Here is a 24106-nt window from a genome sequence, read left to right as displayed (position 1 = left end):
TCTTGTCCTGTCATTCATTGCTGGGGAGCAGAGCCCGACCCCCAGCTCCCTGCAGCCTCCTGTCAGGGAGAGTCAGAGAGTGCTGCTATCTGCCCTCAGCCTCCTCTTCTCCAGGCTCAACACCCCCATTCCCTCAGCCCCTCCCCAGCCCCTTGTGCTCCAGCCCCTTCCCCAGCTCTGTGCCCGGCTCTGGCCACGCTGCAGCCCCTCAGTGTCCCTGTGGCAGTGAGTGAGGGGCCCAGCACTGACACAGCCCTGGAGCTGCAGCCCCTCAGTGTCCCTGTGGCAGTGAGTGAGGGGCCCAGCACCGAGCACAGTATTTGAGGTGCAGCCTCAGCAGCACAGAGTACAAGGGGACAATCACCTCCTTGGTCCTACTGGTCACACTGTTTCTGACACAAGCCAGGATGCCCTTGGCTTTCTCTGCCACTTGGGCATGCTGCTGGCTGCTGTTCAGCTGCTGGTGATGAACACCCCCAGGCCCTTTTCTGCAGGACAGCTTTCCAGCCACAAGCCTGGGGTTGGTGTGGCCCAAGTGCAGGGCCTGGAGACACTTTATGTCTCATCAGCATGCCATCAAAGGTGACATTCTAGGTGGAAGTGTGGCCCTGGCCTGGCTGTGCCAGAACACAACAGGCACTGAAGGACGTGCAGGGGAAGCCCCTCTGAAAGGAGCTGAGTCTGCCCAGCTGCTGCCTGCTCCTGGTTTCCCTCCAGTGGTTTTTGTTGCTCCGTGAAACCCTCTTGATTCTTAATGTATAGTTCTTCTTGTCCTCTGTGTTGTGAGATGTACTGGACTGAAGCAGGAGGTGTTTGCCTCTGCTCCGTTTGTTTGTCTGATGGGAGTTGCTGGAGCAGCGTTGGCTCCATGTACCTGGGACAGTGAGGTCTCAGCTCCTTGCCAAGTTATTCCTGTTGACTTAAACTTTACATTTCCCTGCCTGGTCTGAAAGGACCTGACAAACTCCTTACTTCAAAAGATCTAATTTTAATCTAGAGTACCCATCTCCTCCCCAGTGTGGTCTGTGGGGATTTTCCTAATAGATCAGAGCCTGGACTTTGTTTCCAGTCCTTCTGCCACAGTTCCTGCAGGGAATGCCTGAGATCATTCCAATGGGATGCACCAGGCACTGCAGACAGTGCTCTGTGGTAATGGCAGTGTCTTCCAAAAGTAACATTTCCATGCTGGAGTTTTTCCAACTCCCTAGTTTCCCTGGGGATTTATTTTCCTGTGTTTAGATCTAACATGAGAAGCTTGGGATCTTATCTGAGCCTGTCAGTGTAATGCTATGCATTGCATAAATAAAAATGGGGTGAAAGATGTGGCTTCTGTTAACTCAGGAACAGTGTGGCCTTCAGAGCAGAACTGGAGAGGAAGAGGAGGGAAGAAACTGATCTACTTCACTGTGCTCTTCACATCTAACTGTAAATAGTTCTCTTCTTGGATCCTTCCAGTCTGAACTTCTGGGTGATTTGAACTTTCTTTGATAAAAGCTTTCTTTATTTGCAGGAATAAAAGGGCAAAGGGGAGGAAAAGACACATCAGACGTTTCTGGTTTGTTTTTAGTATCTTCAAATCCTGGCAGCTGGTTCCTGCAGTAGCTCCCTGTTCAACCAACTCCATCCTGGGCTCCAACTTTTCTCCTCCAAGCTCCCTGACTGAATTTTACCCTAAAGCATTAACCAGAGTGTTTCTAAGGGAGTTGATGGGAGTGTGTTTTCTCACAGGGAGACTGGTCTGATGGGAACAGGTACCCTGGGCTCCAGTCCTCAGCCTTGCCATGGACTCTTTATGCAAGTGACTTGGTTTATGCCAATGACATCACTAACCTTGGTTTTCCTTCATAACTGAAGAGTTGGATTAAATGCTGCTGGTTTTTCTTATGTACACCCCGAAGCTTTTTGAGCTCAGCATCAAAAGGCAGCTCTGTTTGATATGTCAAACTGCTGCACTCTCTGGCTTTGGTCAAATTAGCAGCCTGTGCAAGGGAATGTGCAGGCACAGTACTTATAACTGCTCCAGACTACACACAGGTCTTTCTGGCACTGGTTTGAACCATTAATTGCCACTTTAAATCCAGCAATAAATTATTTGGGCAACCACATTGCATGAGGCCCCTGCCAAAAAGAAACTAGAGCCTGAGAATTACTCAGGTCCCCTTCATACCTCCAGCACTGCTGCGGATGGAGGGGGTAGAGCACCTCCTGGATTCAATTTGACTGGATTTTTGGGGTGTCTCATGTTTTGGATATGAGCTTAGTAGCAGTTGAAGCCATCACCCTGCAGGGTGTTATGCCAGTAGTACTTGAAATGCATTGCATGCATGTGTTGGTTTGCTGTGTGCTCCTGATGCATGGGATGCTGTGTGGTGTGTGGGAATGCCTCTGGATAACCCTGCTGATCCTTTGCAAATTGGATTTTGTGGCTTACTTCCCTGTCCTCTTGGATAAAGTTTCCCTTTAGCTGCCTCTCCTCCAGCTGAGCTCGTGTCTGTCTCGGGACTGCAAAGCCTTTTCTAATGCTCTGTCGGATCAGGAGCCGCTCGGAGGGCAGAGACTTTCCATTTCAGTGTGCTCCTGAATCCCACCTGAAATGGCCTTGGAAGGGAGCTGATTAGCTGACTTCTGAGTTTCCACTTGGTCTGCAGGAGATTCCTGTTGCTTTGGTGCCTTTCCCACTGCTTTTATGCACTGTGCTATAGAGGTTTTCTCTCCTGGCTGGGAGCCTTCTAGTAAGGAGTGTTACCTCAGAAAGCCTCGTTCCTGATGAGGCTGTGCCTGTCACACAATGAACTGTGGTGATTACACACTGGGGAGCAAATGAAATGATCAGGGAAGGCCTACTTCATAAAGAGCAGCAGTTGACTTCACTTTAAACCAGAGAAATTGGGGCTTAGAGGGTGCTATTAAGTCTGCCTCTGGTTAAAGAGAAGGATGCAGGAGAATAATAGTGAAGGAGCGATTGTCTGCTTAATAAATCCTGTGAGATTCTTGAAAGGAGGGAGTTTAGAAGAGGCCAGCACACAGTGATGGGCTGCTCAGAGAGGGCCATCTTCAGCATAGGTGAGTGGTTTTAATTTGCTTATAAGAAGGGATTAATGTGTTGATGTGCCTGGTCTGGGAGAAGGTGTTAGCACTGGTGATGAGAGGCAGGTGAAACAAACTCCTTGAACAGCGAGCTCAAGAGCAGTGCCAGCTTCTTACACGTGTGTTTCTCCACTGTTTTAAATAGGAAGCCTTGCAGTGGTTAGAGGGAAGATTAATCCTCTCCAGGGTTAATCCTTAAATCCTTGGTGCTCGGCCCTTGAAGGAGGCAGGGAGGTTCACAATGTTCTCAGAAGTGCTTGGGGACCACCAGCCCTTCCATGCAGACTGCCAACAGCTTCACAGGGGAACGATTTTTGGGCAGGAGGAAGGCAGTGTGGAATCACTCTGGTGACCAAGAGCAGGCTCTGTATCCCCTAGTCTTTGACTTACAGCCCTAGTGACTTTTGCCATGGAGGGAAGAGTGTTTCCCAGACACATTAAAGTTCTTCAGAGGGGTGTGAATTAGCAGTGAGTTGATGGTTTGTTGTCTCTTGTGGTTAACCTTATTAAACACATGTTCCTCTGAAGATGACTTTTACTAAGCACATGTATGGCTGAAAGATGCCTGGTAGCAGGAGAATGTGGGAGCTCCAACTGCAAACTGGGATGGTCTGATGAGGCAAAGGGCAGTGAGTCCCTGTACTGGCTGTGTGTGTTGTGACACTAACCCCTCTGCTCGACACGGTGCTGTGCATCTGCTCTCTGTATTACTGCTCTTAACCACTGCTGTCCAGCCACTGGTTGCTTCCAGATAGCCAGCTCGGTGTGAGAGCTCTGCTGAAACTTGTCCTTGCCAGCTGTCTGTGTGTTTGGTCCATGCCTAAGTGTTCCCTGTACGTTTTGTGTCTTGCAGCATCTGGAGAGGGCCAAATGTGAACTGCGTTGACAGTACTGGATACACTCCACTGCACCATGCTGCTTTGAATGGTCATAAGTGAGTCATCTTATAATGCCTTTGATCTTAGAGGATGCTATGTGCTTTACCAGCTATGGTCTTTGTGCAATTCATTCACCAGCCTGAGGCTGTTTCTGCTGAAAATGTGGCGGTGGTGCAGCACTACACCACCTTCAGGACAAGAGGTGAAGAACAGGAGAGCAGCTTTGCTGTAGAGGCACTGGCTGCTGCACAGTGTGCACACTCATCTCTCGAAAAACTTGGTGAAACACAGAAGTTTTCAACCACCCTTTGATTTATAAGCAATTTAGGTAAGGTACAACAACATGTTCAAGGTGGCTGCTCCACTAACAGTCCTCTGCAGTCTGTCTGGTGTCCAATGTGTTGCTGTGCCTGCACCACTCCAGTCTGTAGTGTGGTCAGTCTTGTATTGTTCATTGCTGCTTAAGACACTGAGAAAATTGAACAGAGTTAAAGCCTTTATTCGTTTTCATTGTGCTGGTGCAATTCACTTTTCACCAGAGCAGCTTCAGCTCCATTAGCACAAAGGCAACACAGGTCTTTCCTGAGCCCAGCTCAGCAAGCTTCCCTGTTGAGTTTTTGTTTTCCCTTGGGCAGCTTTTAGTAGGAACTTTTAAAAATGACATTTCAAGAGGGTCTGTGAAATGCTCCTGTTCAGATGAACTTGTTAAAATACAGCAGGATGTAAGCTGGGAAACAAGGACTGACTGGCTTATGGACTCGAGTTTCCCTCTCTTGCAGGGATGTGGTGGAAGTTCTGCTGAGGAACGATGCACTGACCAACGTAGCAGACTGTAAAGGCTGTTACCCTCTTCACCTGGCAGCTTGGAAAGGAGATGCAGACATTGTGAAGCTCCTCATCCATCAGGGACCTTCACACACTAAAGTGAATGAGCAGGTCTGCCCATTTTTCTCTGGTATTATGGTTGAATCACCTCCCTGACATGGACAGAGACTACTTCAGCTAACTCCTGACCCTTCCCAGCCTAGTAGCAGTTGTTATAAAGTCCTTCTTGCCACTGGGATAAGGGCACTGCCTAAGGCAAATAGCTCCAGCTCTGAGTCAGTGGTTGAATGAGTAAGGTGCATATGTTTATCCAGAGAGATATAAGTGTGAGAACCATTCAGTGCCTAGGAAGTGGTCTCCTGCTTTCATACTGGGCTTCTGAAACTAACCCATATTTTTTCCTTTCAGTTGCTGGATAGCTGAGAAGGTTTCTAGTTCTGTCCAAGGGTAATTGGCTCCCTCCTTTGGGAACTAATCAAAGCAGCTTTGTTTAGTCCTTGTTTGGCCATGCTCTCTTAGCTACTCTCCTGGCTTGTCTCTAGCACTTGCTCCAGTTAACTAATTTGTAAGTTGTAAGATGGTTTTAACCCTACTTGCCCTCAGATAAATCCTAGCAAATGGTGCATTTCTTCCCTCTGTCAAGCTGATAGTTTTTGCTTGAGGATGCAGAGGGATTGGTTTGTACAAGCCAGCTGTGCTGTGCACCAGCCACTGTGTCCACTTTGAAGGGCTGTTCCCTGTGTAACTTCCCCACAGAAGTCAGCATTCATCTTACAGTTCCAGGGAACTTCTGAAAAGCTACTGCTGGAACACCCAATTAATTGTTTTACTTGAGAGTTTTGGATAAGGGAACTGGTGTTAGAGTGAGGCCAGCTGTGCAGTGTTACTGGACTCCAGTGAGCTTGGGCAGACACACAGTAACGGATCCAGATCAGATGTTTAAAGCTCCAGTGGCCTTTGGTTGTCCTGTCCCTGAGGCAGGAATATCTAATGCTCCTGTAAAACATCTCCTAAACCACTCATATTTTCATCCAGGAGGAGAGAAGTAAACCAAAGCAAGTTTATCTGCCTTAGTACCACGAGGCTAAAAACATCTGCTCACTCAGAAGTTAATTGACAAGTTCCTGCTGCTGACTGTTGGGCTGTGGTGTGAGCCTTTCAGAACCTGGGGAGCAAACTCCCTGGGGAGTCAGTTTGGTGAATCCTCATCCTTCCAGCCATGCTTTGTGGGGCCCAAAGTGCCACGCTGAAGTTCTGTGTTTAAAACAGCTAAGGATGCATCAGGCTGCTCCAGGGCTGAATGGTTGTTTCTAAAGCATCACCAAATGAGGAAGATTGTGGTAAAGCAATTCACTGCCAGCCCTCAATGGAGCAGAAATGAGGAGTGTGTGTTTTAATGTCTTTGTTGGTAGCTTTCCAGTTTGTGGCTGTGGTTAATAATGTCTTTGGGCACAGCTGCAGGGATTCACCCTGTTTGAATAGATTTGAGGAGTGGAGTTAGCTGTTTCCCACCAGTCTGGTAAGAACTGACCAAGGGCACTGAGTGTCAACTGCTGTGCTCTGAGTAGGGCAGGTATAGGGGGAAATCTTTGCAGGAGATTAAAAGCTTGGTGTAATCCTTCCAGGTAATGTTTCATTAATGTCCCTTTAGTAGGAACCTTTTTAAACGAGAGAAGTCATCTGTTTGGAGTCCTGTAAATGAAATGCACAGTGGGTCAGGTTACAGGAACTGGCAGCTGGAATGGCTTCTGCTGTTAATAGCTTTGACTGGAACAAGATGCTGTGTTCTGTCATTTCCCCTCCTTGGGAGTCACCCATTGCTTTGTTGCTTTATCTCACCCATTTCATTATCACATTTTTTGTTTTCTTTTTGTTTTTTTTCCTCTTCCTTTTTGTAGAATGCTCTTGAGATCAAAGAACTCAAAAAGTACGGCCCCTTTGACCCATATATCAATGCCAAGGTGTGTACTTTGCTGTCAGCATCTCCCTGCATCGTTACTCCAGGCTGCACTCGCGTGCTTCCAGGTGCAATGTCATCCAGTTGCAATAACCCCTGTTCACTTTGCAGCTGCTTGGGGGGGCAAAAAAACAAGTGGAATGGCACCATTATATTTACTGTGGGTTTTCTTTCTTCAAAGCAGTTCTAGAAACATAATTTAAGGGAAGCTTTTCCTTACTTTCCTGGGGGCTCCTTCATTGCTTAGCCTTGTAGGACTCACGGTGCTGGTCAGTTTGCTTGATTTGGCTGGATGACTTCCAAAAGGTAAATGTTGTTTGAATTCAAATGCTTTAGGTTTCATTTCGTGTGCTAATGTTGCTGATAAATGCAAAGAGAAGGGAGATAGTTCTTTTTCCTGCATAAACATGGATGCATTTCCTCTGTGGGCTGTTTGGAGTGACTTTTTTGCACACTGCTTTGTTTGTAATATGAATGCAGAGTTCATCCTTGTGGTGGTGGGGAGAAGGGAAGGCACTAATGCTCATGCCTCCCTTCCCAAGTCCTTCATGTCCTGCTTATTGCATCAGTCTCTCTCTTTTGATGTTAAGTCTGTGTCCTCTGACCCTTCAGCCCTAGCCTTCTGTTCCTGCTTTCTTCCCTGTTTTGCTCCTCTCTTGCTTTTAGTTGTTCTTCAGCTACAGAAAAGCGTGATGTCAGCACTTGCAATGCACCAAGGCCGAGCAACTGAGAAGGCAGGTGAAGGTTCCTTGTGCTGTTGTGACAAAGACCATTTTTCATTCTTATTTATAGTGAAGCTGCTGGCCAGTGATGGCATAATCACTGCTGCTTTGTCATGAGATCCTTTTGCTGGAAGCCACCAAGCCACAGTTGCTTCCAGCCAATGACTTTGGATCAGCCATCCACCGCAGGTTTCTGTCTCTCAAAGCTCAGTTAAAACTTGACTCCTGCTTGATCTGCAGTACCTTAAAAACACACACTTGAAGTTCCTGAGCTCTGGGGATTCCATTTGCTTCTGACAACTTCTGTTTCAGGAAATGCTCTAGTGCACACCTCTTTAGGCACTGATTTCCATGAAGCTCATCTGTGTCAGTGACTGTTAGAGCAGTCCATAAGGGACTCCCACAACAATGAATGTGTGCTGTGGAAACATCCCAGTCGAGCATTCAGAGGCCTGAAAGGAGCTCTCAAAAGCATTGTCAGTAACAGTGTGAAGTGTGACATACTCTGCACTAAAACATTGAATGGAGAAGGAACATAAAGGTCAAATTGTGTTGGGTCCCCACAGAGATACACAGTGAACTCAGCTGCTTCTTTACCAAGTGTTCTGGTTGGACTTCATCTTTGACAACTGCATTATTTCAAGCTGAGGTCAGTTTTCCAAGTGGCTGTACTGCTCTCACTAGCAGAGCTACAGTGGTTTTGAAACCTTTCTCTTCTTTTTAAGGAGAAAGATAATGATTTCTACACAATCTGTTAGGCTTGTCACAAATTCTGACCAGCTTTCCACCAGTTTCTGCCCAATGAAGAGCATGTGGACTCCTACCTGTCATGGACACCTTGATGTTTTCTCAGTGGCCTGGCTGCAGGTGGGAGAACCACAAAAAGTCCAGATGTAAAGTGACAGTCTTTGCTTAGCTGGTGCTTCCAGCTTCTCAGCTCCCACACAGGATGGGGTGTCCTACAGAAATCATTCAGAGGAGATGTTTCATCTTTATGAACATTTTGGGGTACTTAGAGAAAGCTGCCAGTCAGTGGGATCTGACAGGCTGAGAGTTGGGCACAGAGGAACCTGCTGAGGCTCAACAAGGGCAAGGGCAGAGTCCTGCAGCTGGGGAGGAACAACCCCCTGCACCAGCACAGGCTGGGGGTGACCTGCTGGAGAGCAGCTCCAGGAGAGAGACCTGGCAGTGCTGGCTGAGAATAAACTGCCCATGAGCAGCAACGTGGCCTCGTGGGCAAGGCCAATGGCAGCCTGGGGGCAGCAAGAGAGTGTGGGCACAGGGCCAGGGAGCTTCTGCTCCCCCTCTGCTCTGCCATATCTGCTGAGGCCTCATCTGGAGTCCTGGGGCCAGCTCTGGGCTCCCCAGCTGCAGAGGGACAGGGAACTGCTGGAGAGAGGCCAGTGCAGGGCCACCAAGATGCTGAGGGGATGGAGCATCTTCCTTGTGAGGAAAGGCTGTGGGACCTGGGGCTGTTCAGCCTGGAGAAGAGACTGAGGAGGGAGCTCAGCAATAGTTACAAATATCTCACTGATGGGTGTCAGGAGGTTGGGGCAGCACTTGTTTGTGTTGTATCCAGTGGCAGGACAAGGGCTGATGGGATGAAGCTGCAACACAAACAGTTCCATTGAAGCATAAGGCAAAACTGTTTCAGTGTTGGAGTGAGGGAGCCCTGGCCCAGGGTGCCCAGGGAGGGTGTGGAGGCTCCTTCCTTGGAGGGCTTCAAAACCCACCTGGACACGTTCCTGTGTGACCTGATCTAGGTGGGAGCTGCTTGGGCAGGGGGTTGGGCTGGATGAGCTCTGCAGGTCCCTTCCATCCCCTTCCAATCTGTGAATCTGTGACAATGCTGGAATACAGCTCAATGTCCTGTTGAGGAAGTGGTAGGAAAGCTTCTTGTTCTCTTATAACTTAAAAAAATAGTTACCAGCTGCCTTTTATGCTCCTTTTCCAGTGTCCTTTGTTCAGTAGCAAGTCCCTGCAGTGTCTGTGTTGCAGGACTGGGGGACTTCTGAAAAGCAAATGACAGAAGCCAAGTTAAAAGATGGAGCAGCAGCTTTGCCTCACTGATTCCTCATCCCTTGAGTTTGGTTGTTTAATTTGTATGAAGGAAGCAACCAGTTGAGCAGAGCCCAAGCAGAAGAAGCTGTCACATGGCTCAGGTTGTACACTGCACAAACTACCTTTGTCTTTTGTAATTGGAAGCAGATGAATCCTGCAGATTAGGCTTGAAGTGCTACACATCTAAATGGTCTGCTGAGAGAAGTGGAAGCCAACCATCTGAAGTGTGCAAATGAAACCAGGCAGAAACCCACTGTGGAGCTCCTGAAAGCTTGTTGGACATCCAGGAGTCCTTTTCCTTTTTATTTTCTGAACTGTTTGCCTTGTTGGACACTTGTAGGAGGGTTGGAGGCCTGTTCTTCCTTCCTCTGCTCCTGGCAGTGCTGTTTGGGGCACTGATGGGAATCATGAGCTGCAAAAGGATGGAGAGAGATGCTACAACTGAAGAGGCAGCTCCAACCAACTCTTGTGGCCTGCTTTGTGCCTGAGGTTGTCATGTGCCTTGGGTGTCACCTCCTGGGGAAGTTTGAGTTTGGCCTCATTTCTTTTTCTCTCTCATTTTGGCCTGCTCTTACAGAACCTTTGAGGTGCATGAGGGACATCCCTCTTGTGTGCTTGGGGATCAGGTGTGGCAACAGAGCAGCAAAACAGCAGGTTTTTACCAGGAGACATGCACACACTGGCAATAACCAACCAAAGGAATCTTAGGAGGAGGATGGATGGGGACCAAAGATCATGCAGCCTCTTTCCCCAGCCCTGAAGCAGGATCAGGTCTTACCTAAACCTGCCCTGACCAGTGCTCATCAAAAGCTTCTCCAAAACTTGGGGAGGAGACAGCTCTATAGCTTCCCTTGGCTCTTCATTTGGCTGTTGACATCTTTGCAGGTTAGAAAGCCAGAAAACCTTCTCTTCTTTAACCCAAGTCTCCCTTTTCTTCAACCAAAGCCCTGTTACAGTGTGTTAGGAACGAGGTGCACACAGATATGCTTTAAGGAGTTGTAAAGCCTCCATTTCAGTGTCTGAGGAGCATAAAGGCTGTGGTCTGTGGTGTCTAGTTAGCAGGGCTTGATGAATTTGATGGAGCCCATAGCAAAGCTGAGCACTTGGGGCTGTGTTCTGTGGTCTGCAGGCAGGCATTGTACCAGCCCAGCTTCTCACTCCCAGCTGTGAACTGGGGGGGATTCTAGGATTCCTGCAGGAATGCAGCCTCTGGGACCTGTGGAGAGCACTGTGTTTCTGAGGAGGGTTGAAATTTGAGCCCAAATGCCTTGTGGCTGCTGGAAAGGAATTTTCTGTTTCCATCTCCAGGAGCTATGTGTGTCTGAGCACTCACACTCATTGTTTGGGCTCTGCTCTGCTTTGTGCTTGGAGAGTCAATACAGGGGAGGGAGGCAAACCCCCTTCTGTGGAGCAGCTGTAGCATTTGTGGCTGCTCAGAACTCTCCCAAAGTAGAGGCAATTCAGATTTAGGCAACAGTGAGAGTTTCCAGGGCAGTGTGTGCTGGGGGTGACTCTCTGCAGTGATTCAGGGGAGTTTCCTATCTGGTGGTCTCTGTTGCAGGAGGAAAGTCTGGACCTTTCACCCCAGTGTCACAGCACTGAGTTGCTTAAGGCAAATTACACTACATTGCACTGATGGGGGAACTCTGCAACAATTGTGTTATTAAAGGGTGTTGTGTTGCCCCTTCTGAGGCATCAGGCAGATGTGTGAAGGTGCTGCATGCTTCAAAAAACCCTTGAAGGGGTACAGCCTCTGTGCCAGGGAGGGATGAGAAGGGGACAGTCCCAGCAGTGCCAGTCCTTGGTAGCTAGGGCTAGTGTGGCATGAGCAGTGCATTCCCCCCATGGCTCTTTGGCAGATACCTGCTCCTCCAGAGGGACTGGAGTTAAGGATAGTGCCATTTACCAGACTTCTCAATGCCTTGAGACCAGCAGCAAAAGCTGATTGGCAGGTGTGATCTCTGTAGTTCTCTGTTCTCTCCACTTCACACTCCCTGTGTATATTTTATGTGCAGACTTCTTTATTCTACAGTAACTTCTGTCCATTTGTATGTGCCTTCCTTCACCATGGCTGCCTCTGCCACTCTGAGCCTGTTTGAAGCTCTGTGCTAACAGTGATGCTGTGCTTTCCTTGCCTTGAAATCTCTCACTTCTGCATGTGGCAATTTGCTGCTTTCTGCCTCCTGGGTCAGTGCTTTTGTCCAAGTTGCAGCTGCAGAGAGCCTCTCCAGAACTCCTTGCTTCCCTTAATGCTTTTCATGGGGCTGAAGAAATGCTGCAAATACCAGATAAAAAGGAGCTGGGAGTTTGCATGCAGGGCTCCTGGAGCCTCAGGATGACTTCCCAAGTTTATAGGATGAAAGTGCTCGTACAACAGAGCAAGTTCAGCAGTGTGGTCATGAAATGGTGCAAAATATTGACTGCTTCTGCAAGCTGATATCCCAAAAAGGTATCCAAACATGGTCTCCAAGCAAAAAGGAAGGTGTTTTGATCACATTCAGTTTCTGAAGTAGCACTTCTAACTGCACCAACACTCTGTGATGGGGTCTGGTCTTAAAATGACAAATTCAACCAGGATCCTTTCAGCTAAAGTTGAAATGTAACAAGTTTGTACTAAAGGTTTTGGGGTTAAATTGGAGGATAACTTTGGTTTTTCTCTGTGTAACACACAGGAGAAAAGCTAGAAACTTGAATTTGAGAAAAGGCTCTTTGAAATCCATCACTGTTCCTATTTTGCACCTGCAAGTGAAATGTGCTGGGTTGCTTGTCTTGCTTATCTTTGCATTGCTGGTTTGTAACCTGATAGGTGCTGCATGCATTAATTGGATCTGCCTTTCATTGCAGAGGTGTTCTGTAGTCACTTGGACATCTCTTCACTCAGTTGACCTAAAACCTTGGCTTGTTAGTGGGCTGATCTAATTGCACTGCTTTCTGATTCACAAACTGCATGTAACTGAATGCACCCTCTCCCTAACTGACCAGCTTGCAAGCTGCAGAGTTGCAAAGGTGGAATGACTGTTACAATCAGGATAAGTAGGATTTGAACCAATTGAAGTTTAAATCTAAAATGAAGACAGTTAAACTACAGCAGGTAGAACTCATGCTGCAGTTGGCATATCCTCTATGTTGCAGCCTTTTCTTTTTGGTGGCACCCCAAAGTGTGGGATACAGGCAACAAGTGGCAGATTGCCTTCCCCAGGTGCTGGTAGGGGTAAGGGGAATGAGATACAGCTCAACAAACCCTTCAGCTTTAGCATGGTCTCTGGATTATGACAGCAGAGATTTGAAAGCAGTCTGTCCTCCTTGTGAGGAAAGGCTGTGGGACCTGGGGCTGTTCAGTCTGGAGAAGAGACTGAGGGGGGAGCTCAGCAATAGTTACAAACATCTCACTGGTGGGTGTCAGGAGGTTGGGGCAGCACTTGCTTGTGTTGTATCCAGTGACAGGACAAGGGCTGATGGGATGAAGCTGGAACACAAACAGTTCCATTGAAACATAAGGCAAAACTGTGTCAGTGTTGGAGTGAGGGAGCCCTGGCCCAGGCTGCCCAGGCAGGGTGTGGAGGCTCCTTCCTTGGAGCTCTTCAAGACCCCCCTGGACACATCCCAGTGTGACCTGATCTAGGTGGGAGCTGCTTGGGCAGGGGGTTGGGCTGGATGAGCTCTGCAGGTCCCTTCCAACCCCCATCATTCTATGATTCTATTCCATATGTAACACTTCTTTCCCACAGAGCAGATTCCCATATCTGAGTAAAGCTTTATTGTTCTGGAGCTTTTACTGGGTGGGTGGGTCTGTGCCTGGCGAGATGATGCAAACCTCGCTCCAGGCTGTTTCCAACTGAGCTCTTTGCTTCCCCCACTGCTTTTTGGGGTGGGCTTTTGTTTCCCAGTCTTATTTTGTATTTAAACTTCAATGGTTTGAAGGAGGCAGAGCAGCTCTGCTCTCCCCTGTTGTGACACCAGGGTGTTTGTGACCCCTCTCCCCAGAACAACGACAACGAGACGGCGCTGCACTGCGCGGCTCAGTACGGCCACACCGAGGTGGTGAAGGTGCTCCTGGAGGAACTCACCGACCCCACCATGAGGAACAACAAGTTTGAGACTCCCCTGGACCTGGCTGCTCTTTATGGGAGGCTTGAAGTAGTGAAGATGCTCTTGAATGCTCACCCCAATCTTTTAAGCTGCAACACTAAGAAACACACTCCCCTGCACTTGGCAGCCAGGAACGGTCACAAGACTGTAGTCCACGTCCTCCTGGATGCTGGCATGGACAGCAACTATCAGGTATTGAGTGTGACTGTGTGTGAAGGGCTGGTCTGATTGCTGGGGGACAGTCATGGCATGGAGAGCTCCACCTAACCCTCCTCCCAGGGGGATGGTTTATGAAAGATGAGTGATTGCTTTGTTTTCCTCTGGGCTGTTTGTACAGCTCCTGGTTGCTGTGAGAAGCTGCTCAGAGGGGTTCTGGTGCTGTGCATGCTTCCTACCTGCTTGTTAGTTGCACAGAGTGCTCCAGATACATCATGAGGGAGAAAAGAGCTTTTCTATTTAAGCTCTTCTGCCTCACAACACTATGAGCTCTTGATAGTGATGGAGGCTACGTGCCTCTTCCCATCAAGCCACTTGTGATTCAAAGCAGTAGCTTGTATGTGGTGGTCTTGTCTTTCCTTTTCAGGGCATGACCTCTTGCTAAGCTGTAGAAAGTTCTTTCTTGGTCTCTGACCTGGGTCTGCATGTCTCTCTGAAGAGACCATCCCTGTTTGCCATTCCAAAATCCTCAGCATTGTGAAGACATTGATGCTCTGTCCTCAGTTGTAGGTGGTGTCACCCCCACTTTGAGTATGGTGCTGTGTGTTTATTGCTTCTGTAACCTCTAAAACGTGCCTCCATCACCATTCCCTGCTGTCTAGCTTCATGCTATTTTTCCATTTAATTTGCAGACTGAAAAAGGCAGTGCTTTGCACGAAGCTGCTTTGTTTGGCAAGACAGATGTGGTACAAATATTGCTGGCTGCAGGTGAGAGAATGATCCCCTTTTGAAGCAATAACGTGGTGATCTCCTCACCCAGAACTTGAGGAACCCCCTTAGAGCTGCAGTGTGTTTCTCCAACCAGCTATCAGAGTTCCTCAGAGAGGGTTAGAGGAGAGGTTATCTCTTGGTTTTGGCTTTAGGTCTGCCTCTCCAGAGCATTTTTTAGCTCCCCCTGGTGATGATCACAAGTGTGAGATCTGGCTTGATGAAAGACATGAACTTGCACATAGGAAAATATCCCTGCTTTTGCCTTCTCTGCACCTCTTGCCATAGGTATTGATGTGAACATAAAGGATAACAGAGGCCTGACAGCTCTGGATATTGTGAAGGAACTTCCTTCTCAGAAAAGCCAACACATAGCAGCTCTAATTGAAGGTAAGTGGTGTAGCTCTGCCTTTGAGCAAGAGGGAGAAGTTTGGGTTGTTAATTATGCCAGTGCAAGTACAAGATGTTGTTCCTTAGTCCTGGGAAGTGCTGAAAGCAAAGCTGCTTCAGGCCAGGTCCTTCAATGAGAATCTTACAGCTATTAGAAGGAATGATGCTTAAATGCTTGACTGAACTGTCTCCAAACCAATTGTTTGCAGGGGAGCTTCTAGGAGGGGAATTAAGGGAACAAGCTCTTTTGCTGGGGGAATGTGGCATGGTCTTTACAGTGTAAATGGGCTTCACTGAGCTTTGTGTAGCTCCCTTCAGAAGTTCATCAAAACTAAGGGTAACCAAAATCTGCTTGCAGAGTGCAAAGGAGTGGCTTTAGAAAAGGTTTTGGATTAACTGTCCTTTGTGTGTGTGTGTAGGCAAAGTAGTTGTCTGTGGATCTCACACCCCACTCCTCATGGAAGCTTGGGCATGGAATTAGCAGAGGAGATTTACAGAAAAGGCCTTGATTGCTTGTGGCTTACCCATTGAGCTTGGCCCATTGTGCCTGTCCAAATGACAGAATGAAGTGTGGCATCTTAGCTAAATTCATACCTTGTAATTATGCTGTCTCAGGATCCTCTCAGCTGTGGGTGGAAGATCAGAAGCACATGCAACTGGTGTGCATTACTCATCCTTAGCATTTGAGAGCTTTACAGGTTCAAAGCACTTTGCAGACTTTTAATTAAGCTTTGCCTGTGAGGCTGGTGTTATCTCTGTTTTGGAATTGAAGACAAAAGATGGGCTTTGAAACTGAGGTTCTTGCAGGTAAAGGCTGATAGTTTGCTCCTGTTGAGCAACCTGTCTGCTTGAGATGCAGCTGACTGATGTTGTTCCTGTAAACTGAATGGTTTTGGCTTTGCCTCTGGTTAAGAGACCACAGGTAGAATTGGTTTCTTTGTCTGAAGACTCCAGCAGACCAGGCTGCATCTTGGTTCAGTGACATAGCTTATGTCTACAAGATGTCATCTGCTCCATGATACTGTGTCTGTCCAGGAGCTTTGCAGTTTTCTGAGTAAAGACCCTATAAAAGTTCAAAGACCCATCCTTAGGCTCGTGCCTGTGATGTAAGAGGCTGTTTGCTTCTATTCTGGGGTCTGAGCTGCACAGTTTAAGGTGCATTGGTTATTTTTTGGACACCTAATAAGCTGCCAGTTGACCTTCCATCCACAAGAGAGGACGTGGACACAAAACTAGGCTGGCATAACCTGACCCTGTCACCTGCACCTCCTTGCAGATTACACAGTTGGGAAGAAAAGTGCCAAAGCTGCAGAGAAACCTGTTCAAGCACCACTGCTTCCAGCCCTGGATCCTGTGGGCCAGATATCTCAGGGTAGGACCACACAACACAGCAGACACCAGCACCTTTCCTCCTGCAAGTGCTGCCTTTCTGAGGGCAGGAGCCTCAAGTGATGTGCTTGTCTCTCTTGGTGTCACAGGTGATGTGGAGAAAGCAGTGACAGAACTGATCATAGATCTGGATGTGAACCCAGAAGAGGAGAGCCCCTATGAGGCTTTATACAATGCAACATCCTGCCACTCCCTGGACAGCCTTGCCAGTGGGAGATCTTCAGATCGAGAGTCTGTGAATAAGGAGGCAGAACCAACTGGTCTCAAAGCAGCAGGAGTCAGGCCTGTATGTAGCTGTGTGTGCTCACCTCTGCTTGCCTTAGAAGGAGAGGTAACTTACCTCCCTTTTCCCTGGCTTGAGGTAACCTTTCAAGCTGTCCCTGGCATGGATTTGAGCAGGCAGGTACTGCTCCTCTTCCAGTGGCCTGTTCACACAACCTCTGCTGCATTACCTGGGAGCAGCCACCTCTACATGGCTGGTTTTCATCTAGTGTTGCATCCATCCTCCAGTAACCTGGCAGTTGAACACTGGTGCCTGTGAGTTTTGCTTGGTCAGGACATTGCACTTAGCTGAAGGGCTAACTTGTCTAGGAGAAAGCTTGGGAAACTACTGTGTGGAGTATTTTTCTCACCTCTCTGACTTTCTGCTTTGCCCAAGAGAAGTTATCTTTAAGAATTCCTCTTGGAAACTGTTTGGCAGTGGCAGTGTGAGCTTTTGTGTGTTACCTGTAGAGATCTGTGAAGGGTCCTCAAGGTTTTACCAGGCGATGCAAAGCTCCTGGAACTGTCTCCAAGGAAGTCTTCCTCACCTTCTGTTAGTTGCAAAGGGGGGAGGCCATGCTGCTGTGGGGCAGATGGGCTGCTGGCCTTGCTGTGTCAGCTCAGGCTTTGTTCTCTGGGTGGTTTTACAAGGGCTGCTCCATGGATGTGCTTCTGGACAAAAGACAAAGCAGAAGCAAACAATGAAACTGCTGGTGGTGCTGTGGCCATGCCTCCTCTCTCACTGTGGGGAAGTGCACCCTGTTTTCTGTACTATTAGCAAATACAGCAGAAATTAGACAAAAGCTGTAGAAGACTGCCAGGGCTGTCAGGCATTGGAAGGGGCTGCCCAGGGAGCTGCTGGAGTCACCGTCCCTGGAGGGGTTTCAGAGCTGGGTGGGTGCTGCACTGAGGGCAATGGGCTGGTGGCTGATGGGCTGGGACAGAGGCTGCACTCCATGAGCTGAAAGGGCTCTCCCAGCCAAAACTATCCTATGAGTTTAATGTGGTATTTCATCCCAAGGTCCCTTTCAGGCAGGCAGCACCAGCAGCACGATGCTGTCACTGGCTGCATCTTGGTGGCTTGTGCCACACGTTGGGAGTGTTGTGATGAGAGGCAAGAGCTCAGTCACAAATAAGGGAAGACAAACTGCAGTGAGAAGGGAGAACAGGGCCATGCTCAGGAGCCTGCAGGAGCTGCTCCCAGACTCCTGGGTGGTTTTGGGTGAGCGACCCGCTGCCGCCTCTCCCGCTGCCGTTAGATGGAGCAGTCGCAGGCGGGACGTGCCCAGAGATGGTCGTGGCTCAGGCTGCAGGCAGAGCAGGCAACTGATGCAGGCAGGGCAGGCAACTGATGCAGGCAGGGCAGGCAACTGATGCAGGCAGAGCAGGCAACTGATGCAGGCTGGGCAGGCAGCTCCTGCAGGCTGGGCAGGCAACTGATGCAGGCAGAGCAGGCAGCTCCTGCAGGCAGGGCAGGCAGCTGATGCAGGCTGGGCAGGCAACTGATGCAGGCAGGGCAGGCAACTGATGCAGGCAGGGCAGGCAACTGATGCAGGCAGGGCAGGCAGCTCCTGCAGGCTGGGCAGGCAACTGATGCAGGCAGGGCAGGCAACTGATGCAGGCTGGGCAGGCAGCTCCTGCAGGCTGGGCAGGCAACTGATGCAGGCAGAGCAGGCAACTGATGCAGGCTGGGCAGGCAACTGATGCAGGCTGGGCAGGCAACTGATGCAGGCAGGGCAGGCAACTGATGCAGGCTAGGCAGGCAACTGATGCAGGCAGGGCAGGCAGCTCCTGCAGGCAGGGCAGGCAACTGATGCAGGCTGGGCAGGCAACTGATGCAGGCTGGGCAGGCAGCTCCTGCAGGCAGGGCAGGCAACTGATGCAGGCAGGGCAGGCAGCTCATGCAGGCAGGGCAGGCAACTGATGCAGGCAGGGCAGGCAACTGATGCAGGCTGGGCAGGCAGCTCCTGCAGACTGGGCAGGCAACTGATGCAGGCAGAGCAGGCAACTGATGCAGGCTGGGCAGGCAACTGATGCAGGCTGGGCAGGCAGCTCCTGCAGGCTGGGCAGGCAACTGATGCAGGCAGGGCAGGCAACTGATGCAGGCAGGGCAGGCAACTGATGCAGGCTGGGCAGGCAGCTCCTGCAGGCAGGGCAGGCAACTGATGCAGGCAGGGCAGGCAACTGATGCAGGCTGGGCAGGCAGCTCCTGCAGGCAGAGCAGGCAACTGATGCAGGCTGGGCAGGCAACTGATGCAGGCAGGGCAGGCAACTGATGCAGGCTAGGCAGGCAACTGATGCAGGCAGGGCAGGCAGCTCCTGCAGGCAGGGCAGGCAACTGATGCAGGCAGGGCAGGCAACTGATGCAGGCAGGGCAGGCAGCTCCTGCAGGCAGGGCAGGCAACTGATGCAGGCAGGGCAGGCAACTGATGCAGGCAGGGCAGGCAGCTCCTGCAGGCAGAGCAGGCAACTGATGCAGGCAGGGCAGGCAGCTCCTGCAGGCAGAGCAGGCAACTGATGCAGGCAGAGCAGGCAGCTCCTGCAGGCTGGGCAGGCAACTGATGCAGGCTGGGCAGGCAGCTCCTGCAGACTGGGCAGGCAACTGATGCAGGCAGAGCAGGCAACTGATGCAGGCTGGGCAGGCAACTGATGCAGGCAGAGCAGGCAACTGATGCAGGCAGGGCAGGCAACTGATGCAGGCAGGGCAGGCAACTGATGCAGGCAGGGCAGGCAGCTCCTGCAGGCAGAGCAGGCAACTGATGCAGGCAGGGCAGGCAGCTCCTGCAGGCAGAGCAGGCAACTGATGCAGGCAGGGCAGGCAACTGCTGCAGGCAGGGCAGGCAACTGATGCAGGCAGGGCAGGCAGCTCCTGCAGGCAGGGCAGGCAACTGATGCAGGCAGGGCAGGCAACTGATGCAGGCAGGGCAGGCAGCTCCTGCAGGCAGGGCAGGCAACTGATGCAGGCAGGGCAGGCAACTGATGCAGGCAGGGCAGGCAACTGATGCAGGCAGGGCAGGCAGCTCCTGCAGGCAGGGCAGGCAACTGATGCAGGCAGGGCAGGCAGCTCCTGCAGGCAGGGCAGGCAACTGATGCAGGCAGGGCAGGCAGCTCCTGCAGGCAGGGCAGGCAACTGATGCAGGCTGGGCAGGCAGCTCCTGCAGGCTGGGCAGGCAACTGATGCAGGCAGAGCAGGCAGCTCCTGCAGGCTGGGCAGGCAACTGATGCAGGCTGGGCAGGCAACTGATGCAGGCAGGGCAGGCAACTGATGCAGGCTGGGCAGGCAACTGATGCAGGCAGGGCAGGCAACTGATGCAGGCAGAGCAGGCAACTGATGCAGGCTGGGCAGGCAACTGATGCAGGCTGGGCAGGCAGCTCCTGCAGGCTGGGCAGGCAACTGATGCAGGCTGGGCAGGCAACTGATGCAGGCAGGGCAGGCAACTGATGCAGGCAGGGTAGGCAGCTCCTGCAGGCAGGGCAGGCAGCTCCTGCAGGCTGGGCAGGCAACTGATGCAGGCAGGGCAGGCAGCTCCTGCAGGCTGGGCAGGCAACTGATGCAGGCAGGGCAGGCAACTGATGCAGGCTGGGCAGGCAACTGATGCAGGCTGGGCAGGCAGCTCCTGCAGGCTGGGCAGGCAACTGATGCAGGCAGGGCAGGCAACTGATGCAGGCAGGGCAGGCAACTGATGCAGGCTGGGCAGGCAACTGATGCAGGCAGGGCAGGCAACTGATGCAGGCAGGGCAGGCAGCTCCTGCAGGCTGGGCAGGCAACTGATGCAGGCAGAGCAGGCAGCTCCTGCAGGCTGGGCAGGCAACTGATGCAGGCTGGGCAGGCAGCTCCTGCAGACTGGGCAGGCAACTGATGCAGGCAGAGCAGGCAACTGATGCAGGCTGGGCAGGCAACTGATGCAGGCAGGGCAGGCAGCTCCTGCAGGCAGGGCAGGCAACTGATGCAGGCAGGGCAGGCAACTGATGCAGGCAGGGCAGGCAGCTCCTGCAGGCAGAGCAGGCAACTGATGCAGGCTGGGCAGGCAACTGATGCAGGCAGGGCAGGCAGCTCCTGCAGGCTGGGCAGGCAACTGATGCAGGCAGGGCAGGCAACTGATGCAGGCAGGGCAGGCAACTGATGCAGGCTGGGCAGGCAGCTCCTGCAGGCTGGGCAGGCAACTGATGCAGGCAGAGCAGGCAGCTCCTGCAGGCAGGGCAGGCAACTGATGCAGGCTGGGCAGGCAACTGATGCAGGCAGGGCAGGCAACTGATGCAGGCAGGGCAGGCAGCTCCTGCAGGCTGGGCAGGCAACTGATGCAGGCAGAGCAGGCAGCTCCTGCAGGCTGGGCAGGCAACTGATGCAGGCTGGGCAGGCAGCTCCTGCAGACTGGGCAGGCAACTGATGCAGGCAGAGCAGGCAACTGATGCAGGCTGGGCAGGCAACTGATGCAGGCAGAGCAGGCAACTGATGCAGGCAGGGCAGGCAGCTCCTGCAGGCTGGGCAGGCAACTGATGCAGGCAGGGCAGGCAACTGATGCAGGCAGGGCAGGCAACTGATGCAGGCTGGGCAGGCAACTGATGCAGGCAGAGCAGGCAACTGATGCAGGCAGGGCAGGCAACTGATGCAGGCAGGGCAGGCAGCTCCTGCAGGCTGGGCAGGCAACTGATGCAGGCTGGGCAGGCAACTGATGCAGGCTGGGCAGGCAGCTCCTGCAGACTGGGCAGGCAACTGATGCAGGCAGGGCAGGCAACTGATGCAGGCAGGGCAGGCAGCTCCTGCAGGCTGGGCAGGCAACTGATGCAGGCTGGGCAGGCAACTGATGCAGGCTGGGCAGGCAGCTCCTGCAGACTGGGCAGGCAACTGATGCAGGCAGAGCAGGCAACTGATGCAGGCTGGGCAGGCAACTGATGCAGGCTGGGCAGGCAGCTCCTGCAGGCAGGGCAGGCAACTGATGCAGGCAGGGCAGGCAACTGATGCAGGCAGGGCAGGCAGCTCCTGCAGGCAGAGCAGGCAACTGATGCAGGCTGGGCAGGCAACTGATGCAGGCAGGGCAGGCAGCTCCTGCAGGCTGGGCAGGCAACTGATGCAGGCAGAGCAGGCAACTGATGCAGGCTGGGCAGGCAACTGATGCAGGCTGGGCAGGCAACTGATGCAGGCTAGGCAGGCAACTGATGCAGGCAGGGCAGGCAGCTCCTGCAGGCAGGGCAGGCAACTGATGCAGGCAGGGCAGGCAGCTCCTGCAGGCTGGGCAGGCAACTGATGCAGGCTGGGCAGGCAACTGATGCAGGCAGGGCAGGCAGCTCCTGCAGACTGGGCAGGCAACTGATGCAGGCAGAGCAGGCAACTGATGCAGGCTGGGCAGGCAACTGATGCAGGCTGGGCAGGCAGCTCCTGCAGGCAGGGCAGGCAACTGATGCAGGCAGGGCAGGCAACTGATGCAGGCAGGGCAGGCAGCTCCTGCAGGCAGAGCAGGCAACTGATGCAGGCTGGGCAGGCAACTGATGCAGGCAGGGCAGGCAGCTCCTGCAGGCAGGGCAGGCAACTGATGCAGGCAGGGCAGGCAACTGATGCAGGCAGGGCAGGCAACTGATGCAGGCTGGGCAGGCAGCTCCTGCAGGCTGGGCAGGCAGCTCCTGCAGGCAGGGCAGGCAACTGATGCAGGCAGGGCAGGCAGCTCCTGCAGGCAGGGCAGGCAACTGATGCAGGCAGGGCAGGCAGCTCATGCAGGCAGGGCAGGCAGCTCCTGCAGGCAGGGCAGGCAACTGATGCAGGCAGGGCAGGCAGCTCCTGCAGGCAGGGCAGGCAACTGATGCAGGCAGGGCAGGCAACTGATGCAGGCAGGGTAGGCAGCTCCTGCAGGCAGCTCCTGCAGCCCACGGACCAGCCTGGGTGATCTGAGGGATGCAGTGTGGCATCACCTCTTAATCTCTAGGGCTTGTCACTCTAAAAGTGCCTCTTATTCATGTTGCTGTTGCCCTAAGACACAAGTCATGTGTCATCCCTTTCAGGGGTTTGGTACTGCCCCTCACAGTGAGATGCTGCCACTGACATTCCCAATCTGGGGCTGGATGAACTGGCTCAAGAAATGAAGCAAGAACCTGGAGGGCACAGCACCTTCCACCCCAGCAGTTTCATTCTGCTCAAGTTGGAGCTGGTGCTCCCATGATCCTGGGCCCTGGTGCTGCTGCAGAGCAGAAGTGGGTTGGTCTGTGTTACTGGAAGATGCATAGAGGAGGTGCTGAGGGACATGGGTTAGTTTAGTGGTGGGCCTGGCACTGTGAGGTGAGTGGTTGGACTCCATCTTAAAGGTCTTTTCCAACCATAATGATTCTATGATCTGCAGGGAGGGTGCTCTGCCCAAATAAGTGTCCTGCTGGAGAGGAGGAGGAGGAGGAGGATAGGCAGCAACTTTGGCAAACTCTGTGCTCTTGGGACTGAACTTCTCCAGCCAGATGAATTTGAGGAGGTCCTTCCCATGCTGTGTTCTCAGCAGTGTGGGCATAGCTCTGGTGGCAGTGGAAGGGGATGTGCTTTAACACAGTGCAGTTGACAGGGGTCTTCTGAACTGCAGAGAGAACGTCCACCCCCACCTGCCAAGCCACCCCCTGATGAAGAGGAGGAGCAGCACGTGGAGAAGCCAGGCCATGGTGCTTCCTGTGAGGTATGTGGGACTCAACCTGGGATGTTTTATAGGAGTGTGGTTTAAAGAGCAGTTTTAATGACTTGGGAGGAGACAACTCTCCTGTGACCTCCCTTGCAAGCTGGGTTGTCAGAGTGGAGTTTTCTTTCCCTCTGATGGTTCTGCTCTTACTTGCCATGGGAACTTCCTTTGTGCAGTTCTTCCAGGGCACCTCTGCTGTGACCTTCAGCCTTACTTTCCTATTCTTGGCTGGAAATTCCCTTAGGAAAGAGATTTTTCTGAATCACATTGCAGTGTGGACTGTTGCCCACTTGTAATGATCCCACCAAATGCATCTTCACTTGAGACTGAAGCTCAGAGGGCTGTTGCTTCCTCTGAGCCTCTGGCTGTGGAGGAGATGAGTGGGCTTGTGAGTCCCACTGATGTGTACAGGGATCAGGGGCTTGAATTCAGCCAAGAATCTGGCCAAGCATATGTTAAAGCTGTCTTCTGCAGAGGTCAATGCATCCAAGCTGCTTTTGGATGAAACTAAAGCTCTTCTGTTCTTTGTTGCTGCTCCTTGGCTTCCTGGTGTTCATTTTTATTCACCTACCTGTGAGCCTCAGATGTGAGGGTTCTCTAGGGGACCCATCCATGGAAGTGCATGGAACCACAACTCTATCCTGGCAACTTCTGCTGACAACCAGGAGAGTATTCAAAGCAAAACTCAATCTGTGGCTTGCCTTATTTTCCAGATGCAGTGGTTGTAGGGAAAGCAAGTGCAGTGTGTGCTGCCTCTGGCTGTCAAACCAGCTCACCAGGCACTTTGTATGTTCATCTGCTGAAGTTCCTACAAAGCACAAATGTCATCTGTTTTCTGTCAAATCTCCACAAGACATGAGTAAACATCATTTGCTT

At 51.8% G+C, this 24106-nt stretch overlaps 1 protein-coding gene across 8 annotated transcripts in view; it reads left to right on the top strand.

The window, feature by feature from the left end:
- Nucleotides 1-24106, top strand: part of ANKS1A (ankyrin repeat and sterile alpha motif domain containing 1A) — a 129356-nt gene that overhangs the window by 27179 nt on the left and 78071 nt on the right. For 4 of the 8 annotated variants that reach the window (XR_009820256.1, XM_062013299.1, XM_062013298.1 and 1 more), the window contains exons 2-10: nucleotides 3941-4021; nucleotides 4745-4901; nucleotides 6689-6751; nucleotides 13515-13811; nucleotides 14468-14543; nucleotides 14832-14933; nucleotides 16210-16305; nucleotides 16412-16608; nucleotides 23141-23230. Coding sequence is in view for 7 of the 8 variants with exons in the window: in XM_062013299.1 (XP_061869283.1) it covers nucleotides 3941-4021; nucleotides 4745-4901; nucleotides 6689-6751; nucleotides 13515-13811; nucleotides 14468-14543; nucleotides 14832-14933; nucleotides 16210-16305; nucleotides 16412-16608; nucleotides 23141-23230 (1159 nt within the window). In the remaining variant the exon portion in view is untranslated. Of the gene's footprint in view, nucleotides 1-3940; nucleotides 4022-4744; nucleotides 4902-6688; nucleotides 6816-7011; nucleotides 7054-13514; nucleotides 13812-14467; nucleotides 14544-14831; nucleotides 14934-16209; nucleotides 16306-16411; nucleotides 16609-23140; nucleotides 23231-24106 lie in introns of those variants that run through there. The other 4 variants (XM_062013300.1, XM_062013301.1, XM_062013302.1 and 1 more) reach the window with 4 other exon arrangements.

Source organism: Colius striatus, chromosome 22 (assembly GCF_028858725.1).
Source record: "Colius striatus isolate bColStr4 chromosome 22, bColStr4.1.hap1, whole genome shotgun sequence".
NCBI lineage: Eukaryota > Metazoa > Chordata > Aves > Coliiformes > Coliidae > Colius > Colius striatus.
Note: the sequence above shows the minus strand (reverse complement) of the source record. Positions and strands in the feature narration are given on the sequence as shown.